The sequence below is a fragment of the Corythoichthys intestinalis genome, chromosome 16, assembly GCF_030265065.1.
Source record: "Corythoichthys intestinalis isolate RoL2023-P3 chromosome 16, ASM3026506v1, whole genome shotgun sequence".
NCBI lineage: Eukaryota > Metazoa > Chordata > Actinopteri > Syngnathiformes > Syngnathidae > Corythoichthys > Corythoichthys intestinalis.
In genome coordinates, this window is record NC_080410.1 from 30,026,520 (window position 1) to 30,052,715 (window position 26,196).

The following is a 26,196-nucleotide window of genomic DNA, read 5'->3' on the forward strand; positions in this document are numbered from 1 at the left end:
AAAGAATTACAGAAAGCGTATGACCTCTATAATTGGAAACAAAGGCTTCCGCACTAAATATTGATACTGATTTTCTCAGAAGTACAAATACTTATGAACCCCAGTAAATTACAATTTATTGAAAAATCATACAATGTGAGTTCCGGATTTATTTTTTTAGATTACGTCTCTATAAGTGGCACTGCATCTATGATTGAAATTTCAGACCTCTACTATTTTCTAAAGGGGTGAACTCGCAAAGTCACAACAAGTGCAAATACTTCTGCTTCTCACTGTAACTGCTAGTATTTCATTTTTTAAGTCACTTTGCCTATGAAGGTCTTGTCAGATTCTGGAATACCTACCATATTTCATTGGGATCTGTCCAAAAATAACAGAGAAATAGATAGGAAATGACATTGTAGACATCCCTAACAACTCGAATAGGCAACTTCAAAAAATAAAATCAAGGGTTTAGTACATTACCATTTTATCAGGCAAGTGATTATTTTTGGTAAATTGGCCTTATACTGTAAACACATTGTGTCCAAATATGTAGACAATACCTTTTTGGTGGTGTAGTCCACAATATTAACATTAGTAGAGTACAAGTGTGGCCTACGTGACCCAAAATGTGATGTTCATGTATCTGAACGCCAGGTCTTAATTGTGATTATATCATTTTTAAATTGTTTTCCCCCCTCCCATATTTTCTTATGAATAAAACAGTTAAATGTTCAAACAAAATTAAATGATAAAAAAAAAAAAACACTATGGTTATGGCCCCCAATAACATTCTGAAGATGATAAAGAATAACATACCCTTTTTGCTATTAAAAATTTATAAAACAATATTTAATATTAACTCTTTCCCCACCATTGACAACAACAGAAATCCAATTTATTTAGACTGGGAGGACTGGCTGTGACTGCTCATCTTTCAAAGCCACTGACGACGCAAGACGCCCAATCCATTGGCGCCCTCCCAGTCAAAGTCGATTGGACATCTCATGCCGTCAATGGCAGCCAATGACATAAACTAGGGTTGAGATGTGAATATTATATATAACTGTCCTGATCGAAGTATATGCTGTATACATACATTGCCATTTGTTGTGCTAAGCTTAGCTGAATGAAACAACAGGGAGGCCAATGAAAATGACAAAAAAGGTTTATTTGATGGTTATATTTCTTGGTCTTCTTGGTCCTCAGAAACTCTTGTAGTGCAGCAGCCTGCTCACACATACGCACACACAGACAATGACAGACCAATTACTCACATGGCACATTTGTCAGTTATGCATATCAGTAAATATGGTGGGCGTATTGCGATTCCTCAGCATTTTGGCATGTTTGACTGCCAGTCATATTCATACTTGTCAAGAAACAACATGTATTCTCATTAACTCATTGCCTGTCATTGATGGCGATAGATGTAACGTGCTCTAAAAATGAGCTATTTTAACATTTATCACACAATAACTTTGGCATATTAACACTTAAAACACTCAAATTGAAGAAACAAGTTAAAGGGAACCACAGATAAAAAGACATGTAGTTCTTAAAAGATCAATGTTAGTATGAGCAGTGTTGTTAATCTTACTGAAAAAAAGTAATTGATTATAGTTACAAATTACTTCTCCCAAAAAGTAATTATGTTAGTAACTCAATTACCTGAATGTAAGAGTAATTAGTTACTTGGCAAAGTAATTGGTGATAATTACTTTTTTTTCCCTCAAAAAATAAAATAAAATAAAATAAAAAAATAAAAAAACATTGGCCACACTATGTGAAGTTTTTTTTGGTGAAGGTTTTTGGTACAATTGGCCCGAGCCCAATTTTTAACCCTAATTTACCCTTCACCCTGGATCAACTGTTAAAAGTTGTTAAAATTGCTCCCATTATTGCATTAGTTCCCTTCTTTCTACTTTCGACAAATGAAAGTTTTAAAACTATTTCATCATTTATAGATAGATTGAAGTCAAGATTTTGCCGATTTAGAAGTATTTTAGATAAAAAGTTACTTAGGTTCGTTAGGAAGGTTCTCTACAACAGAGCCGTGATAAAAGGTCTACTGCTTTAAGATGGCGGCTGTTTACTAACACATTTAGTGCCGTGTCTGTCATTTTGCATCTAGTTATATCTATATACAGTATATGCAGTGTTGTTAATTTTACTTTAAAATAGTAATTAATTACAGTTACAAATTACTTCTCCCAAAAAGTAATTGCGTTAGTAACTCAGTTACCTGAATGTAAGAGTAATTAGTTACTTGGCAAAGTAACTAGTGATTTTTTTTTTCTCAAAAAAAAACAAACAAACAAAAAAAAAAACAAAACAAAACAAAAAAACAGGTCACACAATGTGAAGTTTAAAGGATTTGGGGGACAATTGGCCCTAGCCCAATTCTTTACCCTCCACTTAACTAGACACAAGGGTATTGCGATAACTAGCTAGTAACCTTTGCTATGTGTGGAAGTCATTTAAAGTTGTGAATCAACCGTTAAAGTTGTTAAAATTGCTCCCGTTATTGCATTAGTTCCCTTCTGTCTACTTTAAACATGTGTAAGTTTTAAAACTGTTTCATCATTTAAAGATAGATTTAAGTTAAGATTTTGCCGATTTAGAAGCATTTTAGATTTAAAAATAAAAAATAAAAAAAAAGTTACTTAGGTTCGCTAGGATGGATCTCTACATCAGGGCCTTCCTGAGAGGTCTACTGCTTTAAGATGGCGGCTGTTTACTAACGCATGTAGTCCTTAAAACATGTTGGCAATGCAGCTGTGTGTTTTTGCATCTAGTTCTATAATATGATATCTACCGTGTCATGTGGGCGTAGTTTGTCAGCTATGGCTACAGTCAGGTATTATTGGAGCCACCTAGCATCGCGGTTGCAACGGCGTCTGCTCTGCTCTCTCGTCTCCGTGAGTCCGTTTCTCTCAGACTTTTTTTATTCAACCAACTTAGTAACGCATAGTAACGCACGCCTTTCCCGCCTCAGTAACGGTAACGGCGTTGCCAAGATCAGAAAAGTAATTAATTAGATTACTCATTGCTGAAAAAAATAACGCCGTTAGTAGCGCCGTTATATTGTAACGCCGTTATTAACAACACTGAGTATGAGTAATAATATTTGATATTAAAACCCTATTATGTTTTCCTTTTAATAAATTTTGTAAAATTTTAAATGAGAAAAATTAACTAGTAGCTCGCCATTGTTGTTGACGTCGCAGGGCGGTGACTAGGGGTGTGGATCTCCATTACTGTGACAATTAGATATGCATCTCGATGCCCTGCCAGCGATACGATATAATTTGCGATACTGAATGCCTGCCCGATACGATACTTACGATTAATCCATGTTTTCGATACGATGCGATATGATTCACCCTCCATCCCAATTTGATATGATACAAGACAACCTGTTCCTGATACGACGTGATGCACTTCCATAGTGCGATACACCTGTTTGTGATGCTTTTTGATAAATTAGTTCAATCAAATGCGATTCAGTGTGAAGCAAAAATGATATATCGTATTTTATCCACTAAGCAAGCAAACAAACAAAAAATAAGATGGCAATTAAGTATGTTACATAAGGCTTTGGTTTATTAATATAAGAGAAAAAAACAGAGATAGCTTAAAGATGCTGTATGTGTAAACGTTACAGTAACATTAATCACTCTCAATGAGTGACTTAAAGTAACATTTTGCAATGTCTACATCCCTGTCTGCCGGACAAAACCTATTATGAAATACACACAACTGCTTGTGCAAAGAAAACCACAAACAACTTGGCAGAGGAATGAGTGTCTTAAGTGCAATATCCATCTATATCCCAAATAGTAATATGAAAAACAATAACAAATAATGACCTTTCACAATTTAACAAACCACAACTGCTTGTGAAAAGAATACAAACAACTTAGCAGTGAGTGACATCTGCTGTAAATCTGCTCATCTTGCTTCATCTGCTGTAAACTGAGAACTCTGTTTTATTTACAATGGCCATATATGCCTGTCAGTGTCAGCCAAATAGTAATATGAAAATAAATAATAATAAAAAATAACACTTCTTATCAATATACAGGGTGACCCAAAAAAAAGTTTACACTCAGTTGACTGCTTGTTTAAAAGCCATTGAAACATATTATCTAAATAGGTTGTCATGCTTAAGTGATTCATTAAGGTCACTCAATGCAGCTGGTAATCTCTCGTCTCTACAATTCCTGTGCTTCTGCTGAAAATGAAGAAAACTTTAGCTGTACCTGAATTGCTGCGTGCCGGTCTGACACCTACTGAGATTGCAGCAAATCTGAGAATATCCAGATGTGCAGTCTACAAAGTTAAAAAGAAGCTGAAAGATACTGAAACAGCCTCACGAAAACCTGGGTCTGGAAAACCCGATCTGTGCGGACCAAAAACTTGATTGACAAGGTGATATGTGGCCACCCCAGAGTCCAGATCTCAATCCCCTGGATTATAGCATATGGGCAACTGTGGAGGACAGTGCCTGTAAGAAGCCACAAACTTCTGTGGCAGCCTTGGAGAGGTCCATTGTTAGATCTTGGGGAAAAGATGACAGCATCCTACATAAAGAAGACCTGTCAAGCATTCCGCAGGCGCCTGGAGGCTGTTGTGACACTTAAGGGAGGACACATTGAAAAATAGAGTACTGTACATGTTCTTTAGAATAATGTATAATTTGTGACAAAATTCTAATTCTAAGCTGAATAAACATGGCATTTAAGTTGTATTATGGCAGTGTAAACTTTTTTTTGGGTCACCCTGTAGTGTGCCGTCACTGTCATGTATGATCGAGTGGCGCATGACGTCCAGCCATCAGCTGTAAATGCAACTGTCAGCATTGCGCAGTGACGCAGTTATCTCCGTTTTTACTTTTTTTATACAGAGCTTCTGTGAAAGTCGACCTATCTGGTATTTTGTATCTGGGTTCTAATACCTTCATGAGATACTTGAAGCCTTCTCCTTCAATATTATAAGGCTGGATGTCCTTGCAGATGAAAAATGGAATGGCCTCAGTTATCTCTTTAGCACAGGTAGAGCTCGCTGGAAAGGTAGTAGCTTTACTGTTCTTGCCATAATAATCAGTTATTTTCTCGTCCTTCTCGCAAGTCTTGTTGTTAGCCCCCTGCTTTGTCATTTTCGCGACGTCGATGCCATGCTTTCTCTTCAAGTGAGTTTCCATGTTTGTTGTGCTGGCGTTGTAAGGTTTAGAAGCGCGGCATTCTTGACACATAACGTGAGTCTTGTCAAATCGGCAATCTTTCTTATAAAATCCACACTACTGCCAAACAACGGATTTGAACTTTGAGGGTGCATTTAAAATCTGATCCGCTTCAGCGCCACTGCTGCTCCCCTTCGCCTTGTTAACTTGTAGCACTAGCTGATGGTGCATTCAAGACACCACGGAAAAAAGGACAGAATGCAGTACAACGTGGAAAATATCGATACAACGTTGAAGATTACCGATATAACACACAATGAACAAATGCATCTTGATTTTACGCCGTCTTTTCACTGATGTAGACTGAATGAATCGATACACTCGCGTTGCGCACCTTTTTATCTCGACCACAATCCGTATCCATTATTTTCCACACCCCTAGCGGTGACGTCACAGGGCCACGCTGCCGTACTGCACAGTCATTAACTATGTAAGGTAGTGATTTATATACACCACAAGGTGTCAATCAATGGTGAGTTTTACATCAATAAGACATCAAGCCAATGAGTGCGTTTTGTCCCTCGACTGACGCCGTAGCTCCGTTTTTTATTGTTTTTTTTTTTTTTTTGACTGGGTCTCTTGTGATTCACGTTCATTTGAGTGTTGTCTTCACAAGACTCCTGAAAATGGCTCCGAGCATCATAATTAGTGCATTATGACTAAATATTGCCATCCAGTGTATTTGTTGGGCTAAAGGAGTTGCTAAAATGTTTAAATATAGTTTGACCAAAGTCTGAGTAAGTTTTATGTGTATTTTGCGCATCTATTTTGATTCTGAATGCCAGTTCTGCTTGCATTTTTTTGTTAACCGTGTGAGAATAGGGCCTCGGTAATCCAGATTGGAGCACTTTTCTTCTTGGTGACATTTTTTGAGAGATATGATGATTAGTTTTGTAGTATTTTCACTATATGATCCTTATGTGTGTTGTGAAGGAGTTGCCGAAGCTTATGCCAATAAACGGCGCGGTCCGAACCGCGAATCTGAATGCCTGTGTCCACTCTCCTTTCTCTCTCACACTGTGAATTAAGCAAGGGGAAAAAAAGCACTCATTGGCTTGATCCCTAATTAATGTAAAACTCGCCATTGACACCTTGTGGCGTATTTAAATCACTATCTTACATAATTAAAGAATGACATTTTTTTTTTTTTTTTTAAAAGATTGACAGGTGGATTTCTGGCAGCGTGGCCCTGTGACGTCACCGCCCTGCGATGTCAACAACAATGGCGACCTAAAAGTTAAAATAATTTTACAAATTGTATAAAACGAAACCATCAGAAGGGTTTCAAATCAAATTATAGTAACTTGTACTAACATTTATCTTTTGAGAACTACAAGTCTTTCTATCCATGGATCCCTTTAACAATCCTACAACTACTGTTCTAAATTATTTAATGTTATTTCATAAATTAACTCCATGGCTGCCACTAACGGCGAGAGACGTCTAATCCTTTTTAAAATGGATTAGACGTCTATCGCCGCCAATGCCACTGCAACATGATAATACAATGTCAGCCACCTCAGTTAAATTAAATTTGACGTTTATCACCGTCAATGGCAGTAAATGATTTATGTTAGCATCTTTTTGTTTAGTTTTCTAACCTGAAGAGAGGGGCATGTCCTTTGTTGTTGGCCAATGAGAAAAAGCCGCCATGAGGGGAGAAGTCCATACAGGAAGTCCGGTACACCACCTTCCTCTTAGAAATCGGAAAGTTCGAGAAGACGCTGGTGCTGGCAAGGTGAACCTGATGACATCACGGCGACATTTTGTCAGCACTTTTGATGTGCCGACGTCAATGCTGCCTGCAAGACTTACAAGTTTGACAGCCTCGTCCTGGTGTCGCGATGCGATGGCTAGAATCTCTGAGCTGGGGTTAAAGGTGAGAGCTGTGGCGGGGGTCAGCAGGTTCATGATGGCTTTCAGGGGCTGGGGATTGGCCGAGTTAAGACACGCCTCCTGACGGTACAGGTTGACCACACCTGCCCGGGAACTGAAGCCGGAAAACAGAGCGTGATGAGGCACGCGTCGGTGTTTGTTAAAAGCAAAAGGTGCACGCATCTCACCCGCACGCCACGTAGCGTCCGTCGGGTGACACGGCAATGGCCGTGCCAGCCACGCAGCCGTCGTCTGAAAACTTGCTGAGGCAGCGACTGCTCCGCGCGTCCCATATGTACACCTCACCGTCCTCTGAGGTCACAGCGTTACGTCATTATGTAATTGATGATGTCGGCGGGCGATGGGTCAGCTTGCCTGAGTGAGCGAACACTTTGCTGCCGTCGGCGCTCAGAGCCACGTCTGTCACCTCGCTGTTCATCTTCATGCTGCTCACCACTTCTTTGGTCTGAAATATGTACATGAACTTATTAGCTGCAGTTGAAGTTAAGAGATGAACTGGTTTTACATTGGCCACACAGGAACTTACAAAACACATATTGTAAAACTCAAAACTAATGAAACAGAGCAAAAACCTCAAGTAGCTTTTACGTCATTAATATATTAATGAATTGGTTTCCACTGACGATGATAGAATTGATCGAAAATTTTGCCTTTTTTTAAATCAATCAAACAGTAAATATGGAATATTACCAGTATCAAGACCCGAACAAAGGAAGCAACAAATTAGGGCTGCAGCTATCGATTATTTTAGTAGTCGATTAATCGATGAACTCTTTGTTCAAATAATCGAGGAATGGGATAAGAAACATGGAAAAGTAAAATACCTGAGCTGAACCTCAAACGGTATAAAAAAATGAATAAATGGGGATCTAAGTACTAGAGATGTCCCGATCCGATATTTGGATCGGATCGGACGCCGATATGGGCAAAAAAATGCGCATCGGTATCAGATCGGAACACGGGAAAAATTCCGATCCAGACTTCCGATCCAGTTTAAAAAAAAAAAAAAAAGTCCGGTCCGGGTTTTCCAGAGCACCGACTTACATAATCCATTTCAGTTTTTGGTTCGGTTTCCCTAAAATCCGGTCCGCATTTTACGGCACACCTTCAACACACTACATTTACATTACCGTCTCCCAATTTACCGAGAGACTTTATCGGTAAAAATGTCAGCTGTGTGGGATTATTTCACTTTAAAGGACGACAAAGACGAAGAGGCAGAGAGCAACATATGCCACAATAAAGTCAAGCGTAGTGGTAAAGCTGTACTTTCGGGACGCATTGCGTCCCGAAAGTAAACATAACTTGTCTTAGACCCAAGTCATGCCAATGCTCAACTCACGGCTTTAGCTCAACTCATGCCGCTGGATAAAAAACACAAGAATACCTGACTTTTGCTAACAGCCGCAACAACCTACGTCAACGTCGTTTTACTGGAGATAATAGATATCATATGTATATAGAACCAGATGCTACACGACAGACTCCACTGCGTTAGCAACATTTAAGTATTGAAAACCAGATAAGTTAGTAAACAGCCGCCATCTTCAAGCAGAAGACTTCCCTAGTAGGCTGTTGTGAACCTTCCAAGCGAACCTAATTAACTTTTTATCTAAAATACTCCTAAATCGGCCAAATCTTGACTTGAATCTATCTTCAAAACGGTTTTAAAACTTTCACATGTCGAAAGTAGACAGAAGGGAAATTATGGAATAACGGGAGCAATTTTAACAACTTTAACAGTTGATTCTGCTGATACAGAATGGGGAGTTGAGTATTTTATTTACTGTTTTAAAATGTTAACTTAATACTGAAATAGTCGTTTATTTAAACCTGAGAGGCTTTTTATACAGTTTTTGTAACTAATGCACGAAACATTAAAAGCATCTAATAGCTTGGGGGATTTGTTGGATTTTCCACCGAGGTTGTTGGTGTGTTTTGCTTTTTTTTAAGACAGTTAACAATATTATTTGCACGACGAATGTTTTGTGTTTGTCACTGAATAAACAGGTCAGTTTCTTGTTACCAACCATTGTGTGTTATTCAAACTCATCTACTTCAGCTGGCTACTTGTTATCAAGGGTACTAAAACCTTTTTCAACATGAGTCTGACAACTAAGTAAGGAGGCTAAATAACTAACACATGCTCAGATAGGTCGGTATCGGTATCGGCCAGTATCGGATCGGAAGTGCAAAACTATATCGGTATCGGATCGGAAGTGCAAAAACCTGGATCGGGACATCCCTACTAAGTACAACAAAAGAACAATTGGCTAACTTACATAGCAAAAGCCCGCTAGATTAAAAGCTATAAAATGGTAACCTTTATTTTCCAATGCTCTTAACAAAAGGTTCAAACACATATTCCCACAAAAAACAGCTAAATATACTTATAAACTAAATTACAAATGCCTTAAAAAAAACATTAGCTCAAACAAAAACTTAACTTATGTTGGTCTTAGCAGGGAGCAGTTGTATTCAGCAATGTGAAATGAGATATGACATCCACTGTCGCAACTAGAGGGCAGTGTATCCACCCAAATCAATTAAACTAAATGCAAACATACAACACCACTTTAATTAAACAAATACTCGAAGCAGCAAAATTTAATTCGAATCTTTTTTCTAATCGAATTACTCGAGTTAATTAATCTTTGCAGCGCTACAACAAATATTTCACTCCTTTTTTTTTTTTAATTCTATAAAGAAAAAAAGTATATATATATATATATATATATATATATATATATATATATATATAAACAATTATTATTATCTTAAATTAAATTTAAAAAAATGTTTTCCCTATATTTGTTTTCTATTTTATGTACTGTAATTTTCAGACCAGTCCAATACAGCTTATATATGAACAAATATTTTTGGTAAAATTTGTTAGATGCGCTTGATAGTCCACAAAATACTGTGTTCTTTTTAAATCTAGTATGCCAGTCCATATGGATTGTACGTCTATCACCACTAATGCACTAAGTAAATCATGAGAATTCATCCTAGTTCAAATGGACTGGACGTCTGTCATTGTTAACCTTTAACGAGCCGCGCCACTCTAGCTTTAAACGTGCGCCAAATCACCTTGAGCGTGAGCTTGTGCAGGTATCCCCGACTTCCCGTCAGCAGCAGAGCGCCCCCCTCGGGACACACGCAGAAGTCCTTCACTCGGGCCTCTTGCAAACCTGAGCGTAAGCACACCCTTGATTGCTACGGTGATGTTTTGGCGACGGCGCGACGTACTTACCTCTTACGTGTTGCACAGGCGTGACGCATCCCTCCATCATGTCATACATGTAGAACATTTTGTTCTTCAGGCTGGTGGCGATGACGGCGTCGCCTTGGCGGCTGAAGCGAGCTTTGTGGACGGGGAAGCGGTCCAGGTGGACGCTTTGGATCTTGCTGTTGGTCTTGCCGTCCACCTGGAAGAGCGACAGCGAGCAGTCCAAACCGGCCGTCAAGACCACCTGCGCCGTCGGGTGGAACTGGACCGACGTCAGGCTGTCGGAAGACGGGCGCGCTGCGTTGGCGTGGAGACACCTCTTCATCTAGAGCAGCGTGATGAAAAGGCGTCAACATCACGTCGTCCTAACCACGGAAGAATTCGGGTGTACCAACCCTGAGGATGCCGCTAGACAATTCGTCCGAAGACGCCACCAAGTTTCCCGTTCTCCTCAGCAGGTCATCGGCTTCCTCCTCATCGTCGTCATCATCATCATCATCTAAGGTACACGTACCTTATGTTACATACAAATTGCACACTAAGGGTGCCACAAACCACTAATCACTAATCATTTTTGCCATGAGGGGACTTATCGGCTAATGATATATAAATTATTTTGTTATAGAAATAACATTGCTTCCCAGTGCAAAAACAGATCATTTTGCTTTATTTTAAAGATAATTATTTAATTTCACTGATGATTGCAGAAATTAGATAATGTGTATTTTTCTTTTGATTCCTTTAATACATTTTCAATATACGGTATACATTTAAAAAATTCCATCCTTCTTTAAAACAACAAATACAAAATTTAAATACATAAAAATACTCACAATTTTTCCTTTTTTGCTTTTTAATTAAAAATGTAAATGGCGAAAAAATATTGAAATAATATAAAAATACAAAAAGGTTTATTAATAAATAAATATAATATGTAAAAGTGGCTATTTACGGTCTTGTATCATATATTTTCTAATTAAAAGATGTAAAAAAAATATTTTTAATTAAAGCAAATGTTTTCCTTTTGATTAAAATTGTTCCAAAAATTAAAGGACAAAAAAATTTATATATTTATTTAATGGCACAAAAAATGTTTTTAATATATTTTTACCGTATATATTTTTACAATGAACTCATTGGCTGCCATTGACAGCTATAGGTATCCAACCCATTTTGACTCACAGTGATCAAATTATCGCACGTCCATCGTTGTTAATGGAAACCAATAGGGCTGCAGCTAACGGTTATTTTCGTAATCGATTAATCGGACGATTAATCAAATCATTAATTGGATAAATGTCACTTTTTTCACAATTTACCTTGAAGTTTCTTTCAGCACGTTGTAAGTAGCAGGAAGAGAAAATTGATTGTTTCCTTCAACTGTATCGATTATCAAATTCATTGTCAACTAATTTATTGATTTAACTGATTAGCTGTTGCAGCATTATTAAGAAGCTAGTTTAGACAGTAAGATATCCAAAAATTGGCAAAAATGTGAATTGTGTTCCAAAGTAAAAGTAGATTTTTGTCCATATCCAACTTTGACTTACAAAAACATAATGAAGAAATCTGATAACATTTACAACTGAGAAATTATATATGTTATAATTTCACGAATATAGACAAGTTGAAGACGGTCCTAAATGATTAATCGGTTATCAAAATAGTTGATTAATTTGCTAATCCATAAGTTGTTCTGCCATAACTGCCATGATTAAATAAGAGGCTCACTCAAAATAGTACTGGATTTTTATTTTTTTTTTAGCTCAACAATGATTCATCTATCATCAACATAGCTGTAGATTAATTTGTTAATCGGTTAGTTGTCGATTAATCGATTCATTGTTGAACCTCTAGGAACCAAGAATATAATATGTCGCACTTACTGGCATACACCAGTTTTTCCTGTCCTCGTCAATGACTTGGAATGATTAAACAAGAGGCTTAAAATAGTACTTGGAATTTTTTTAGCTCAACAATGATTCACCTACTATCAAAACAGTTGTCAATTCATTTCAAGCTTTTTCTTTTTACCTTTGGTAACTTTCCTCCCACCACTGACAGCCCAGGCCGGAACTCCGCCCATGGCCTTCTCGAACCTGACACAAACATACACACGTGGCCGTATGACAGAATTGCATGCACATTGAAAGTATTTGTGTATTTTAGGGGTGTGGGAATATATCCAGAAGGTGATACATTGCAATACTTTTTAGCCCAAAAGGTTATCGATATGCTCCGACCAAGAATTAATATGCAGTTTTAAAAAGGTGTCACCGTTTCAAAAAAAAAAAAAAAAAAAAAAAAAAAAAAAAAAAAAAAAAAAAAGAATAATGTCTACGTTAGCTCACTACCTGCTATTGACGTTGCTAGACCTCCAATTAATTTTGACTGGATTGGACATCTAGCTCTGTCAATGGCACTGAAAGCAGAGAATCACAGTCTTTTGTGGGCATTTACTTTCTGTTCATTTTAGGGCATTTACAGGTTAATTCCTATTCATTTTGGGGACATTCTTGAGTCACTTCCTTGTCAGTAACCTAAAATCAACAGCAAGTGACCCGTAAATGCAACAAAATCAACAGAAAGTGACCTGTAAATGCCCCAAAAGGAAAATGAAGTGACTGAAAAACAACAGGAAATAATGTGAAATGCCCCAAAATTTAGGTACCTGTAAGTTTTGCACAACAAGGCGCACCTGACCATAAGACGTCACCCACCAGATTTGACACGAAAACGTCATTTTTTCATAGATAAGCCCAACTGGACTATAAACCACAGTTCTCCTCATTGTATTATGAGATATTTATACCAAAAGATTATCCAGCAACACTTTGACAGCGGCATCATAAGACTGTCATAAGACCAAATGAACCACAATGAAGCTTTGACCTAATTGGCTGCAAAGCTTCATTGCTTCAAAAAGCTTCAATTTGGCCATCCCTGTTTTCTTGGGGGAGACAGTCAACCTCGGCTGCCGCCTGCAGTTAACATGGCTCTTAGCATATATATATATATATATATATATATATATATATATATATATATATATTATATACACACACTAATATATATAATATATATTGCAGCGCTACAGATGTAAATAAATCAAAATTCATGTTCTGCGCTAATTATTTCTTCGGTTACTGTTCTAGTTGTTTCTAGGGCTGCAGCTATCAAATATTTTAGGAGTCGATTAATCAATGGACTAGTTAGTTCGAATAATCGGATAAGGAACATGAAAAATTAAAATACCTGAGCTGAGCCTCAATTGGTATAAATTTATTTTTTTTTAAAATGAGGATCTATGTAAAACCATAGAACAATTGGCTAACTTACATAGAAAAAGTCCGCTAGCTTAAATGCTATAAATTGCAAAAGTTGTTTTTACAATGCTCTAAACAAATGGTTCAGACACATATTTCCACAAAAAAAAACGGCTAAATATACCTATAAACTAAATTATGAATGCATTAAAAAACATTAGCTCAAACAAAAACTTAGCTTACGTTGGTCTTAACAGGGAGCAGTTGGATTCAGCTATGTGAAAAGAGGCAAATCAGAGGGCAGTGTATCCACCCTAATAAGTAAAACTAAATGCAAACACTTTCAAAATAAACCATTGCAACGGCACTTTAATTAAACAAATACTCGAGGCAACAAAATTTAATTTGAATATTTTGTTATTTTTTTCTAATCGAATACTCGAATTAATCTTTTAATCGTTGCAGCACTAGTTGTTTCAGTCATTGCTAATTATGGAATTTTTTGCCACTTTAGTTGACAGTGGCGTCATAAGTCTGTCATAAGACTATCATAATTATGACTAGGCCTGTCGCGATAACAAATTTTGGTGTGCGATAATTTATCTAATAAATTATTGTGATATGCGACATTATTGTGCACCCCCCCATTTTTTAAAACCAATTTACAATAACTCAGTGAGAATACAGTATGTATATATTAATAGATCAAGTACACCAATTTAAACGCGATAAATGTTTACTCTTAAATTCAAAAATACTTAAGAAATCACAATTAAAAACAATAGACCATGCCGCTTAAGTAAAAGACAACGATATTAATACCGCAGAGAAACACAGAATATATATATTTTTTTCAAGAAAAAAATAAAATTGCACTTAATAACTTAAGCATTTCGCAAATGAAAACTTTTCCCCTCGTAGCTTTTGCCATGGTGTTCCATGTGTAATGTTCTGATCGGATGTTTTCCGAGGCACCCTGAAGCGCACACAACGGTGATGATGTTTTGTTCATGTGACGTGGCAGTGAGAGAAAGCCTGCCGAGAGCCAGAGGTTTAGGAAGTGTTGTTAGCGCCGTGTGCTAATAAAAAACAAAGTTGTTAGCACGCCATGTGTTTGATATCATTGCCAGAAAAACACACATAATAGGACACCATACAGCTTCTTTTTTACTGTTGTCCTTATGATGATCTGCTGCATCATAAATCACTTTGTGACTTTCCACCTCCATAATGGAGCGTTCTTCGTCCATGTTCGCTCTGAATAAGCAACGAGGCTGTTGACGCCAGGCCTGGTTTTGATGGATGCGTCTCCTTCAAATATAGAAAATAGCCTAAACCAACCGGCGGGCTGTGGCACGCCGGAGATAGTCCGCAGTCAATCCGGAGCACTGACACGGCCAGTATACGCTAAACAATAGGTTATAATGGGAACGGATTGGCTTTGGTGCTATTTTTTGCTCATTTTTTTTAACAGCACGTCTGGCGCACGCATGAGCACGCGAAGCGATAAATCGCAGCGGAAAAATTACCGCCTTCATTTTCATTTACCGAGCGATAAATGGAATTATTGCCTATTGCGACAGGCTTAATTATGACATGACACTACCGTGAGCATTAATGAATGCTTATGACAGATGTCATTTTGTGTAATCCTGCAAATAATCTCCCTTTTGAATGGATGGAGTTAGTGACATAATTTGCCGGGTGAAACTTAATGACATCTGTCATAAGCATTAATTAATGCCCATGATAATGTCATGTCATAATTATGATGGTCTTATGTCAGTCTTATGACACGTTGTCAAAATATGTTATTTGACACACTGTCAAATAAAGTGTTACCTATACAGGGTCCCCCCAGGATTGATAAATTCTAAATTCAAGACTTTCAAGACCTTTTTTAATGCCATTTCAACTGAAAATTAATACTTTTCTTGCACCCATTATTTAGATAATATTGATTCGTATTAAAAAAAAATAAAGCACTGAACATCAAATTTAACCTCAATTACTAAGTGTGTTTGACAAAAGAATGCACATTTACTGAAGATACAATTAAAAAACATTTAAATATAAGGTCCTTCAGATTTTCTTTCCCTAGGATAAAATGGATTTTACACTATTTTTGTAAAGCAACTTCAGCAAATACATTTGCAATACAACAGGTTTCCCTTTTAAGAGGACCTAGTCAAGGTGGTAGGTTGGTGATTGTCAAGTTGGTCACCTTAACTGTAAAGTGCTTGGGAAAATCGTTGCCTGGCTCTGCCAGACTATTCTCCCTGTATTTTTCAAACACTGAGAGAAATAGTCTGGGAACCATCCCATTTACGGCCTTTCGAGCAGATACAAAATCAATCGACAAATCAGATTTGTTTATTTGCGTGATGTGTTCTTCACGAGCAACGTCACTCTTGTGCGTCGAAAGTCGTCTCTTCAACAACACAGATGGTGAACGGGAGAGCCGAGAATTTGTTCCAATCCACGGTAAAATCAGTTTTAAATGACCAAAAACACATCGACACGAGTCATTGACAACAGTCTGTCTTGCGCTAGCCATGTCGAATAAACTCCGCTCTCTTCTTCTTCTCTCTACTTCCGCGCGTAAGTCCCTCGTCCTGCCCTCGCTATTTTACTAACGTCACGTCTGCCCGTCGCTGATTGGTCCACTCCGCTGTCTGTTTGCTGTGGCTTGCTCCGCCCTGGAAATTGTATCCAAGTGAATGGTGGCCAGACTCAATAGCTGGAAGAGCGGTGAGTCTGGTGTACCAGGCAAGGAAAATCGTGCAATTGGCAGCGAAAGTTTAAAAAACAGCCACTAAATGGCAGTATTTTACCATTAATTACCACAAAATAAAAAAGCTACACATGACCATTTCCCTTGGTAATATTTTTTTTCTAATCACATTACAAGAAGTATACAAAAGACATGTTAATTCTTTGTTAGCTATTGAAGACATTTCTTTTAATCAGATAGAGAAAATCCATACTCTTATCCAATCAAGAAAAACATTTCAATATACCAGGAGGTGTTTTACTATCACCTACATTACAATTTGCCTATCACCATGCCATGTTATTCAGATCAACGTTACCCTGCACTCGTTCCAATAATAGTGTCAACCGTGTTGTGTATCTGAGGACTAGGGCACCTGCCAATACCCCATTGAACATGGTTAGCTCTTGAGTTAAAACTACGAAATTCACATTCATTCGAAAGGCAAACCGTGCAGAAATACATTATTGCATCTAACACATTTTAATTGGAGAAATTGGCAACTTACTTTGAAATGTTAAGCAGGTCCACTGCCTTCGCATGACCCATAAACTGCGACCCAAAGTATCTGGATGCCACTTGGTCGCCGATCCAATACCCCACATGCTGGTCCAACAGTTTGGACTTGGTTGTCTTGTTGAGGCTTTCGTCGAACATAACAACTAAGGCATCCGAGCAGTTCCTTGCGTTAGCACACAGCACTGTGCGATGGCCTGCTGTTGTGATGTTGATGCTAATAATGCTAACAGCGCGCACGCACGAGGTGCATTATGATTTGTAGTGCAGTGCATCGTAAAAATTCTACGCGTCATCTTCGTTATGGATTAAAAAAAGAAGAAAAAAAAAACTTTGTCACGGATATAATTTAGGTTGCACTGAGGTGTTCTTCAAAATTAATACCACGGTGAAAAAATTCCAGACATATGACAGCTAATTTAATACTTTTAATACCTTTAATAATGGAAAACTAAATTCAATGCTTTTTTAATACTTTTAATAACCCGCGGGTACCCTGCTATAACCCAAATCAACAAATAAAGCGCACTGGACTATAAGCCGCAGGATTCCAAAAGAGGGAAAAAAGTTGTGGCTTATAGTCCAAAAATTACGGTAATTGCCTGGCATTGTCTGCCACTGACAGCCTTAGACGTCAAATATGTTTGAAGTACGAGGGATGGCAGCGAATGAACAAATGTTCATTCGCTGCCATCCCTCCCACTTCAAATTGATTGGACGCCTACGAGTGATAAATTCATTAGTTCTTTTGTAAAATTATTTCCTGACCAATGTATTGATAATTCTTGTATCGCCATATCATGAGATCATCGTTCTCGTGAGCCTTGCATCACAAATCGTATCATAGGGAATTCGGCGGTTCCCACTACTAGTGTATGTGTACTGACTGGTCTTTCATTCTGCTTCGGAGTTTTTCCTTGCTCATGCTGCTCTCGGCTTCCCCTCGCATCAGGTAACTTCGAAAAGGATGCTTCATGTCCACCCTTGAAACACACATATAAACACACAAATGATTCATTCACTGCCAATGACGGCTGTAGACCTCCAGACCATTTAAACTGGTTTGGAAATCTACCGCTGTCCACAAGCTAAACGAACTTCTGGTGCTTACTCTTCTTCCAGGTCATCATCTTCATCAGTCCAAGCAGCTTTCTTGATTGGCGGAGGACGTAAACGTGCTTCTGCCTCATCGTCTGATTGAAGCAAAACTTCTTCTTCTTCTTCTACCTGTGGCAGCGCCTCTACGTTTTCCTCCTGATGTAACACAGGCAACAAACAATTGTGAGGATGCTTTCCAATAAGGAAAAAAAATGATCCAGAAAAGCCTTAAAACCGACAGGAAGTTAACCAGAAATGCCCTAAGATCGGGGGTGTCACTAGGTTTTAAGAACGTGAGGGGCTTAGCCCCCAGGAGATAAACAGGATGTAAGTGAACGTAGCATACAAGCACAAAACTTCACAATCAGCTAACAAAGACTGATACTTTATTCATTATTATTATTACTATTATTGTTGTTGTTGTTTCAGTCTATCTCTTTAATACAGTAGAAAAACAGGAAAAAATGGCTACAATTGCAAGTTACTTGGTAGATGGAAGCATCAAAGAATGCTGTCTGTTTTTACCTACGTAATTCACTCCCAGCCATTTTCACCAGAGCAAGGCCCTTCGCTCCCGGCCGTTTTTCTGGATTTTGACTGATTTTGCAAGGCCCACAGAAAATTCTATTCTATTGCTATATAAACATGGAACCCACCAAAAGAAAGATTACTCTCTCTCCTTTCAGCAAAAAAAAGTAAGTTCATATCTTTTTCCATTCTTTAGAAATCAGCATTATAAAATAGCTTAGTTTGAGCAATTTTCCAATTTCTGATGGAAAAAATGGAGAAAATGAGCTTTTTGTAAACGCATACATTTCAAACATAAGTTTGATTTCACAAAGCTATTTTTTGCATTGGTTACATGACAAACATCTGAATAATGTTTTCCTTTTACAAAATACCATGAACAACCAGAGAAATAGAGGTTTTGATAGCAAAGTAACAATTTATTTACAAATGACTACTGAGAGATGACGCTTTGTCGCCGAGATGACGCCGTTGTCGCCACGTCAGCCCAGTAAACATTTCCCTCATCGTTGTCTGTCTCACAAAGATGGATTATTTTTGCGTCTCTGCAGGGTCTGCTCGGCGAGCCGCTGCACTGGGGGTCCCACTCGTTTTGCTCAGTCGCCCAGCGCCCGGCCTCCCAGGTTTCCTATGGCATCATGCCGGCAGCACTCTGACCGTGCTGCCTGGCCGTTCATTGCTGTTGAATCGGGTTGCGAGTCTTACAAAATGCGCTACTGCCAGATAGATCGCAAGCTATAGATGCTTCTTGTAAAAATAACACAAAAGACGTATAAATACGTTTTTGGGACAATGAAGCATTTAAAAATATAACGTATTTATACGTGTCTGGGAGCAAATGAGTTAAGGGTGGCAAATCGGTCTATCACTCTGTTGTGACTCTAATGCTGAAGCTCATCTTTTTCAATTGACATGACTGGCTTTTTATGACCTTTCAAGATACATTGAGCTAATTTGCCTAACACCCTAACCCCACCACAAACATACACAAATACTTACACATTTATACATACACTTTCCTCCCCCTCCCGCCCACTGGTATATATACCAACATACTAATATATATTTATACACTCCTGTACTCATCTATGCGTGAAGTGAGAAACACTGCTGTTGCTCCAGAAGGAAGTCACCACAAAGATAGTGGTAAAAAGAGTGCACACTTAACTCTATAAACAACCAGGACCTTCACAATGCATTTCAGACTAACTAGCTAGCAGCAGCTAAGTAAGCAGCATTATTTTAGAGCTGAGATGTAACCTTTGACCGCAAAACAACAAAAGTAAAACGTGCGCAGAGATTGTGTTTAGTGTGCAAGCCAGGTTTTTCTTTGTTAAACACGGAGCATTGGTTTATTAATTACATGAGACTTTCTGCTGTTAGTTGGAGGCTGGAGCTAACTACCAGCTACCAACTACTGTTACTACCAGCGCTGAAAAATACTCTTTCTTGAAAAACCTTCTTTTGTCCATCCTTCATCCATCTATTTACGCTCTGCTCTGTGTGCGTCAGAGGTACACACGCTGACGGCGGTAACAACTGCGACCAAGGTCACAGGGAAAACGCGGACTCGATTTTCAGTGATGTGGATGTTCTCTATATGACAAGTGGAATGGATTGGATAACGACGCACTGAAGGGGCTCTCTACCTTACTCTATGAAGTGGGGGGAAACAGAGATTTAGGCCTGCAGCTATCGATTATTTTAGTAGTCGATTTATCGATGAACTAGTTAGTTTGAATAATCGAGTAATCGGATAAGGAACATGACAAATTAAAATACCTGAGGTGAGCCTCGAACGGTATAAAAAAATAAATAAGGATCTATGTACAACAAAAGAACAATTGGCTAACTTACATAGCAAAAGTCCGCGAGCTTAAATGCTATTAAAACGCTAATGTTTTTCTTTTTTCACAATGGTCTTAACAAATGGTTCAGACACATATTCCCACAAAAAAACGGCTGAATATACCTATAGACTAAATCACGAATGCATTAAAAAAAAAAAAAAAAAAAAAAAAAACATTAGCTCAAACAAAAATCTATCTTATGTTGGTCTTAATATGGAGCAGATGGATTCAGCCATGTGAAATGAGGCAGACTAGAGGGCAGTGTATCCACCCAAATCAGTAAAACTAAATGCAAACACTGTCAAAATAAATCATTACAACGCCACTTTAATTAAACGAGTACTCGAAGCAGCAAAATTTAATTCGAAAGTTTTTTTCTAATTGACTACTCGAGTTAATCAATTAATTGTTGCAGCGCTACAGAGATTTAATATCATAGTTAAGTTAATAATGACAGTTTTTTTGACTGAGAGAGCCATGAACACCACATTTTTTTTTAATGTAATTCCGTGAGAGCCATACAATATGTTTAAAACTAAAAATACATGTAATGTGTGCTTTTATGTAATTCCAACACTTTTAAAGTACAAGAGTTTGGGTAAGTCTCTGAATTTTTTAAAATAACATTGCTTACTGTTGCTAATCAATGACAAGTATTTCTTACCATAAATGCGACTTCTGGTGCTGCATGGTTTTGCTGAAGGCCTTGTAGTCTGGTTGATACTTGGTGGGGTTAAGCTTCATGCAGGCGTTGAGAAACTTAGGATGCGTCTCTTTTCATGTTCACGAAGCGCCACGAGTCTTGTTTTTCCCCACCACGTACGGAGCACCATCAGTGCACAACGAAATAAATTTATCCATCGGTAGATTTTTTTTCTTTAGCGAACTAAGTGAAGCACTTGAATAGATCCTCCCCTCTTGTTGTCCCTTTCATAGTCAAAACCTTGCAATCATGCTGAATTGGGATAAATTGCTTACGCCTGTTGACTCATCCAAAGCGAGAGAAAAAAACAGTGCCGCATTTTGTTCCTCACTTGCGTTGCCTCAATTTGATTTGATATCATGATGGTCAGATCGTGAACAGTACTTGACGACAGAGGCATGTCTTTACTCCGTTTAATTATCTTGTCTGTATCCGAAAAGTCGTCAAAAACTCTCCACAAAGGCAAATTTCTCTGTCCCTTCCTGCTGAAAAGTATGATACTCCTCGACTTTTTTTCTTTTTGCTATCTTCTCAAAAGGGTTGCTAAAATTAGCTGAGAAACGCGGAAAACGAAACTAAAAACGAGGGAAGTTTTACTTCACGCACGGCCGCAATTTTCGACAGCAAAATACAGCGACCCAACTTGAACAGTTTCTGCCTCAACTGCTATGCCAATGGGATTGTTAAATAAATACATAGATAGACACAACGACATGTATGTTTGCCACTTTCCCACTAAAATTACAGCAAACTGGCTTTCTAGTCGGTTGTAGTATACGGACTACGTGTCCCATGATCACCCTGGGCTCACGCAGCCAATGGCATGGAACTCGGGGGGATCTAACGTAGCACATCTCGGTTGCAATTTGATGATATCTAGTTCGAATTGCGCGAGTTTTGTCGGAGCATTAAAAAAGTTAACATCAGTGTTGTTAATCTTACTTTAAAAAACTAATTAATTACATTTACAAATGACTTCTCCCAATAAGTAATTGCGTTAGTAACTCAGTTACCAGAATGTAAGAGTAATTAGTTACTTGCAGGCATGAAAATGGGTCAGGGGTTAAAAAGGTGAGAAGGGTGTGGAGGAAATATATTCCAGTACACTGTATTGTATACCCCAACAAAATATTGAGCTCTGTCGACCCACACTGTGTTTCAGCAGGGCCATGCAGAGACCGGTGGAGGGGTGGGTGCTCGTAGATCAAAAGGGGCACATGAACAAGTATTTAATACACCTTAAAACAACATAACTTCAATTTTAACCAGCTTTAGATAATAATTGGCTGCGACTGTGACATACTTTAATTGGGAGGGGGCAACAGTGAATAGAAATCAAAACTGTCATCAACACTTTCTGGCTGTGACTCAGTCAGTCTGCCTCTTTTCTTCCTTCAACCTCTGCATCAAAACTTCCTTCCTCAACTTGTTCATCTGAGAACAAACCACATCAGATGGTCACTGAGCCACCAACAGCACAGTTTTCTTAAAACTATTATTTCATTATTATCCATACTTAACAACTCTAGCACCTAATGATTAATAAAGTAATGACATAAAAATCTTATAGAAAAATAACATTGTAATTGTGTTTATAATTGGATTTAATACCCGACTATCCTTGCAAACTTGTTCTTACCAGGTCTGCTATTCACCCAGCTGATGAGGTATCCACTGCCTTTAGCAGCCTCATCTAACTCCTTTTTTTTTTATCCCTCAATCTCCCTTCCCTACGACGCATGTCTATGTAATGAAATATAAATATTTAAAAAAACAAACAGACTCCCCGGTGGCTTTTAGTTTTAAAGCTTTCTTAATTTCTTTCTCACTCAATAACGATGGAGTTAGATTTGTGTTTTTATTATTCAATCAAAAAACAAAGTTACTTCTATCAAAAACAAAGTTGCTTCAATCAAAATACAGTATATACTTTTAATCCCAAAAAGTAGCTTCAATAAAAAAAAAAGTTTTTGATTGCAATAATAAATTTGAGACAAAAAAAGCATTTGAAAACTATTTTTCTTGATTGAAACAAATGTTTCCATTTAAGTAATGTTTTGCGTTTGGGCCACATTTTGGCTAGGACATTTGTGTCTTTATTATTCAATCAAATAAGTTGCTTCAAACAAAAAAATATATATAAAAGGAAAAACTTTGCACATGTGCCAATCACCGTTTACCAAAGCCTGAGAGGGTTTGAGTAGACTCACGATGAAGCTTTTAATAAAGCCAAGCATTTTCTAACTACTTTATTCTTGTTTAAAAATAATTCGGTGGGGCAGTAACATGTTTAAAACTTATCATAATTCTTACATTTTGAAGTGCTTGAAAACCATTTATAAATGATACTTTGGTGAAAAAAGTGAAAAAACATGTCATATATATATGTATCTTTTTTCCAATGTAAAATCTGAATAAATGCATTGAACATGCACAAAAAATGGGGGGGGGGGGGGGGCTACTTCGCGGTTTTCACTTATTGCGGCGGGTTCTGGTCCCCATTAACCGCGAAAAACGAGGGATCCCTGTATTTCTGAAAAGCTTTAAGAAGCAGGACTCATTCCCACCACTCGTCGGGCCGCTGTTGTGCCGACACCGGCCGTCAGCTCAAATCCAAGCCGAAAATAACGCGTCTCCGGCGGACGACGAGAGCGATGTGAGGCGCCCCTTCCATCCGAGAGAATGCCGCTTAATTTGACTCAACAGTGTGTTTCTTCGTTTATATTACCGTTAAATACGCAAGCTTGACGCCAATTTAACGGGAGCTATTTTTTTTTCATGGGAGATTTGGCTAGCTCTGGCAGTGTTCAACGCAAGCTGCAACGAATGGCAGTAACTTTTTTATATCGCAAAACGTGAAAACGATTGAAACCATTACTCACCAAATTCAATCTGCTGGCAAATACAGGCAAGTGTGTATGCTGCGCTCTGGTCTGCCCCGATGTGGATAAGGCCTGCTTTTTAGCTTTGCAATGCAACCGAAGGCTCTCCGAGCACTCCATGTACACGCGTAAGGAGTGCGCGCGTTTGGAATAATGGAACGCAGCTTGGGCCGATGATTGGTTCTCGTCAGCGAAGCATCTAGAAGGATTTGCTGACTGTGTTCTTAAGTGCTCAGTTTACGTAATAAGTTAATCACATGATGATAATAATAATAATTAAATAAAACCTCCCGACCCCCCCCCCCCTCCCAAAAAGAATTTCTCCTCGGATCTACGCAATTCACGTAGGTCGCCCTTTTTGACTTCAAAACGGCGAATTTCGCCGAAAGGTGAGAGATTTTCATGCCTGTACTTGGCAAAGTAACTGGTGATAATTTTCATGTTTTTGCGAGCCAGGTGCAGCCGTCAAAAAAGCCAGATCTGGCTCGCGAGCCATAGGTTCCCGAGCCCCTGCCCTAAACTGTGCAGGAAGTGACCTCTAAGTACCCAAAATGAACTCATTGCCCAAATTTACAAAAATAAGACATAATTTAAACTGCGAGGACTGGCTATTCGTCCAATGCCAGTGACGGCGCTAGACGTACAAAACATTTTGTCTGGGAGGGGCGAAATGGATTGGACGTCTACCGCCGTCAATGGCAGTCAATGAGCTACCAAGAAAGTGACCCCAAACACCCCCAAAGTACATAGGAAGTGGCTGAAAAGTTACAGGAAGTGACTCAGGGGAGAGTAATGCATCCTTGCGTAATTTCTCCAGAAACTGCCTATTTTAGTTTTATAATGCTTTTGACGATTGACCAGCGTGTGCGCGCTTACCTGCAGAGTCACGTGCACGTGGCCAAACACGAACTCCTCCAGCTGTTGCACGGCGGGCTCTTGCTCACTCAAGGCCGCTAAACGCTTGACGTTCCTCAGGCGCGCCCGTGACTCCTCCGCGGGGACGTCCGAGTCGAGCGGGGGTGCGCTCCTTTTGGTGGCAGCCGCCATGTTTCACCCTAAAAACCTGTCAAAAGTCTTGCTTGTTTTTCTTTTAGCGACCACTGGCCGGACCGTTTCGTCTGTGTGTTTGCGCACGTGGGACAGCGGCTTCCTGTGACGTCACACAGAAAAGGAACTAAGCGAGCCAGAAGACTGCCACGTAAAATGGAGTACGTCCTCTTGTGGTCAAAGACGGAAATAGTTTTTTTTTTTTTTTTTAAATAGGTATTGAAGAAACATTCAGCTAATTCTGTAGGTATAGTTTTGTTTTGAAATATCCACTTTCGTGACTAAAAATATTTCCCTAATTCTAAAAGTACATTATATGATAATTCACAATCTGCCCTCCCAGTTTATATGAATTTGACCTCTGTCGTTGTCAATAGCAGGCGATGAGTAATAACATTTAATTTTTAGTTTTTGGGGCTTTTTTCAGTTTCCACTCATTTCAAATTTATTAGTCTTGTTTTTATTAATTTATTATTCATGAAAATATATAAATAATACAATAATTATTCATAATTAATTGAGACCTGGTGTCCACATACTAGTCCTTCTCAAAAAATTTGCACATTGTGATAAATTATTTTGTAATGTACTAATAAACATTAGGCTTTCATATATTTTAGATTCATTACACACAACTGAGGTAGTTCAAGCCTTTTATTGTTTTAATATTGATGATTTTGGCAAAAAGTAAAAAAAAAAAAAACAAAAAACACCCCCATCTCAAAATATTAGCAGATTTCATCCGACCAATACAAAAAAAGTGTTTTTTTTAATACAAAAAAATCAACCTTCACTTAATTATATCAGCTGTGCCTCTATGGGGGTTCAGGTCAGGAGAGTTGGCAGCCCAATTGAGCGCAGTAATGCCATGGTCAGTAAACAATTTACCAGTGGTTTTGGCACTGTGAGCAGGTGCCAGGTCGTGCTGAAAAATGAAATCTTCATCTCGATAAAGCTTTTCAGCAGATGGAAGCATGAAGTCCTCCAAATCTCTTGATAGTTGGCTGCATTGGCCCTGCCCTTGATAAAGGACAGTAGACCAACACCAGCAGCTGACATGGCACCCCAGACCATCACTGACTGTGGGTACTTGATACTGGACTTCAGGCATTTTGGCATTTCCTTCACCCCGGTCTTCCTCCAAACTCTGGCACCTTGATTTCCGAATGACATGCAAAATT

The 26,196-nt window shown here is 38.4% G+C and overlaps 1 protein-coding gene across 1 annotated transcript; it reads right to left on the bottom strand.

Moving 5' to 3' along the window:
- Window positions 1-537: 537 nt before the first annotated feature.
- utp18 (UTP18 small subunit processome component) lies at window positions 538-25,150 on the bottom strand. The gene is made up of 12 exons (XM_057817829.1): window positions 24,845-25,150; window positions 18,019-18,161; window positions 17,795-17,890; window positions 12,387-12,451; window positions 10,748-10,851; window positions 10,377-10,677; window positions 10,214-10,314; window positions 7,483-7,568; window positions 7,291-7,419; window positions 7,043-7,217; window positions 6,829-6,971; window positions 538-1,212 (listed from the first exon to the last, which is right to left on the bottom strand). The coding sequence occupies exons 1-12, from the start codon at window positions 25,013-25,015 to the stop codon at window positions 1,188-1,190; spliced, it is 1,539 nt and encodes a 512-aa protein (XP_057673812.1). The 5' UTR covers window positions 25,016-25,150; the 3' UTR covers window positions 538-1,187.
- Between the last annotated feature and the right edge of the window lie 1,046 nt (window positions 25,151-26,196).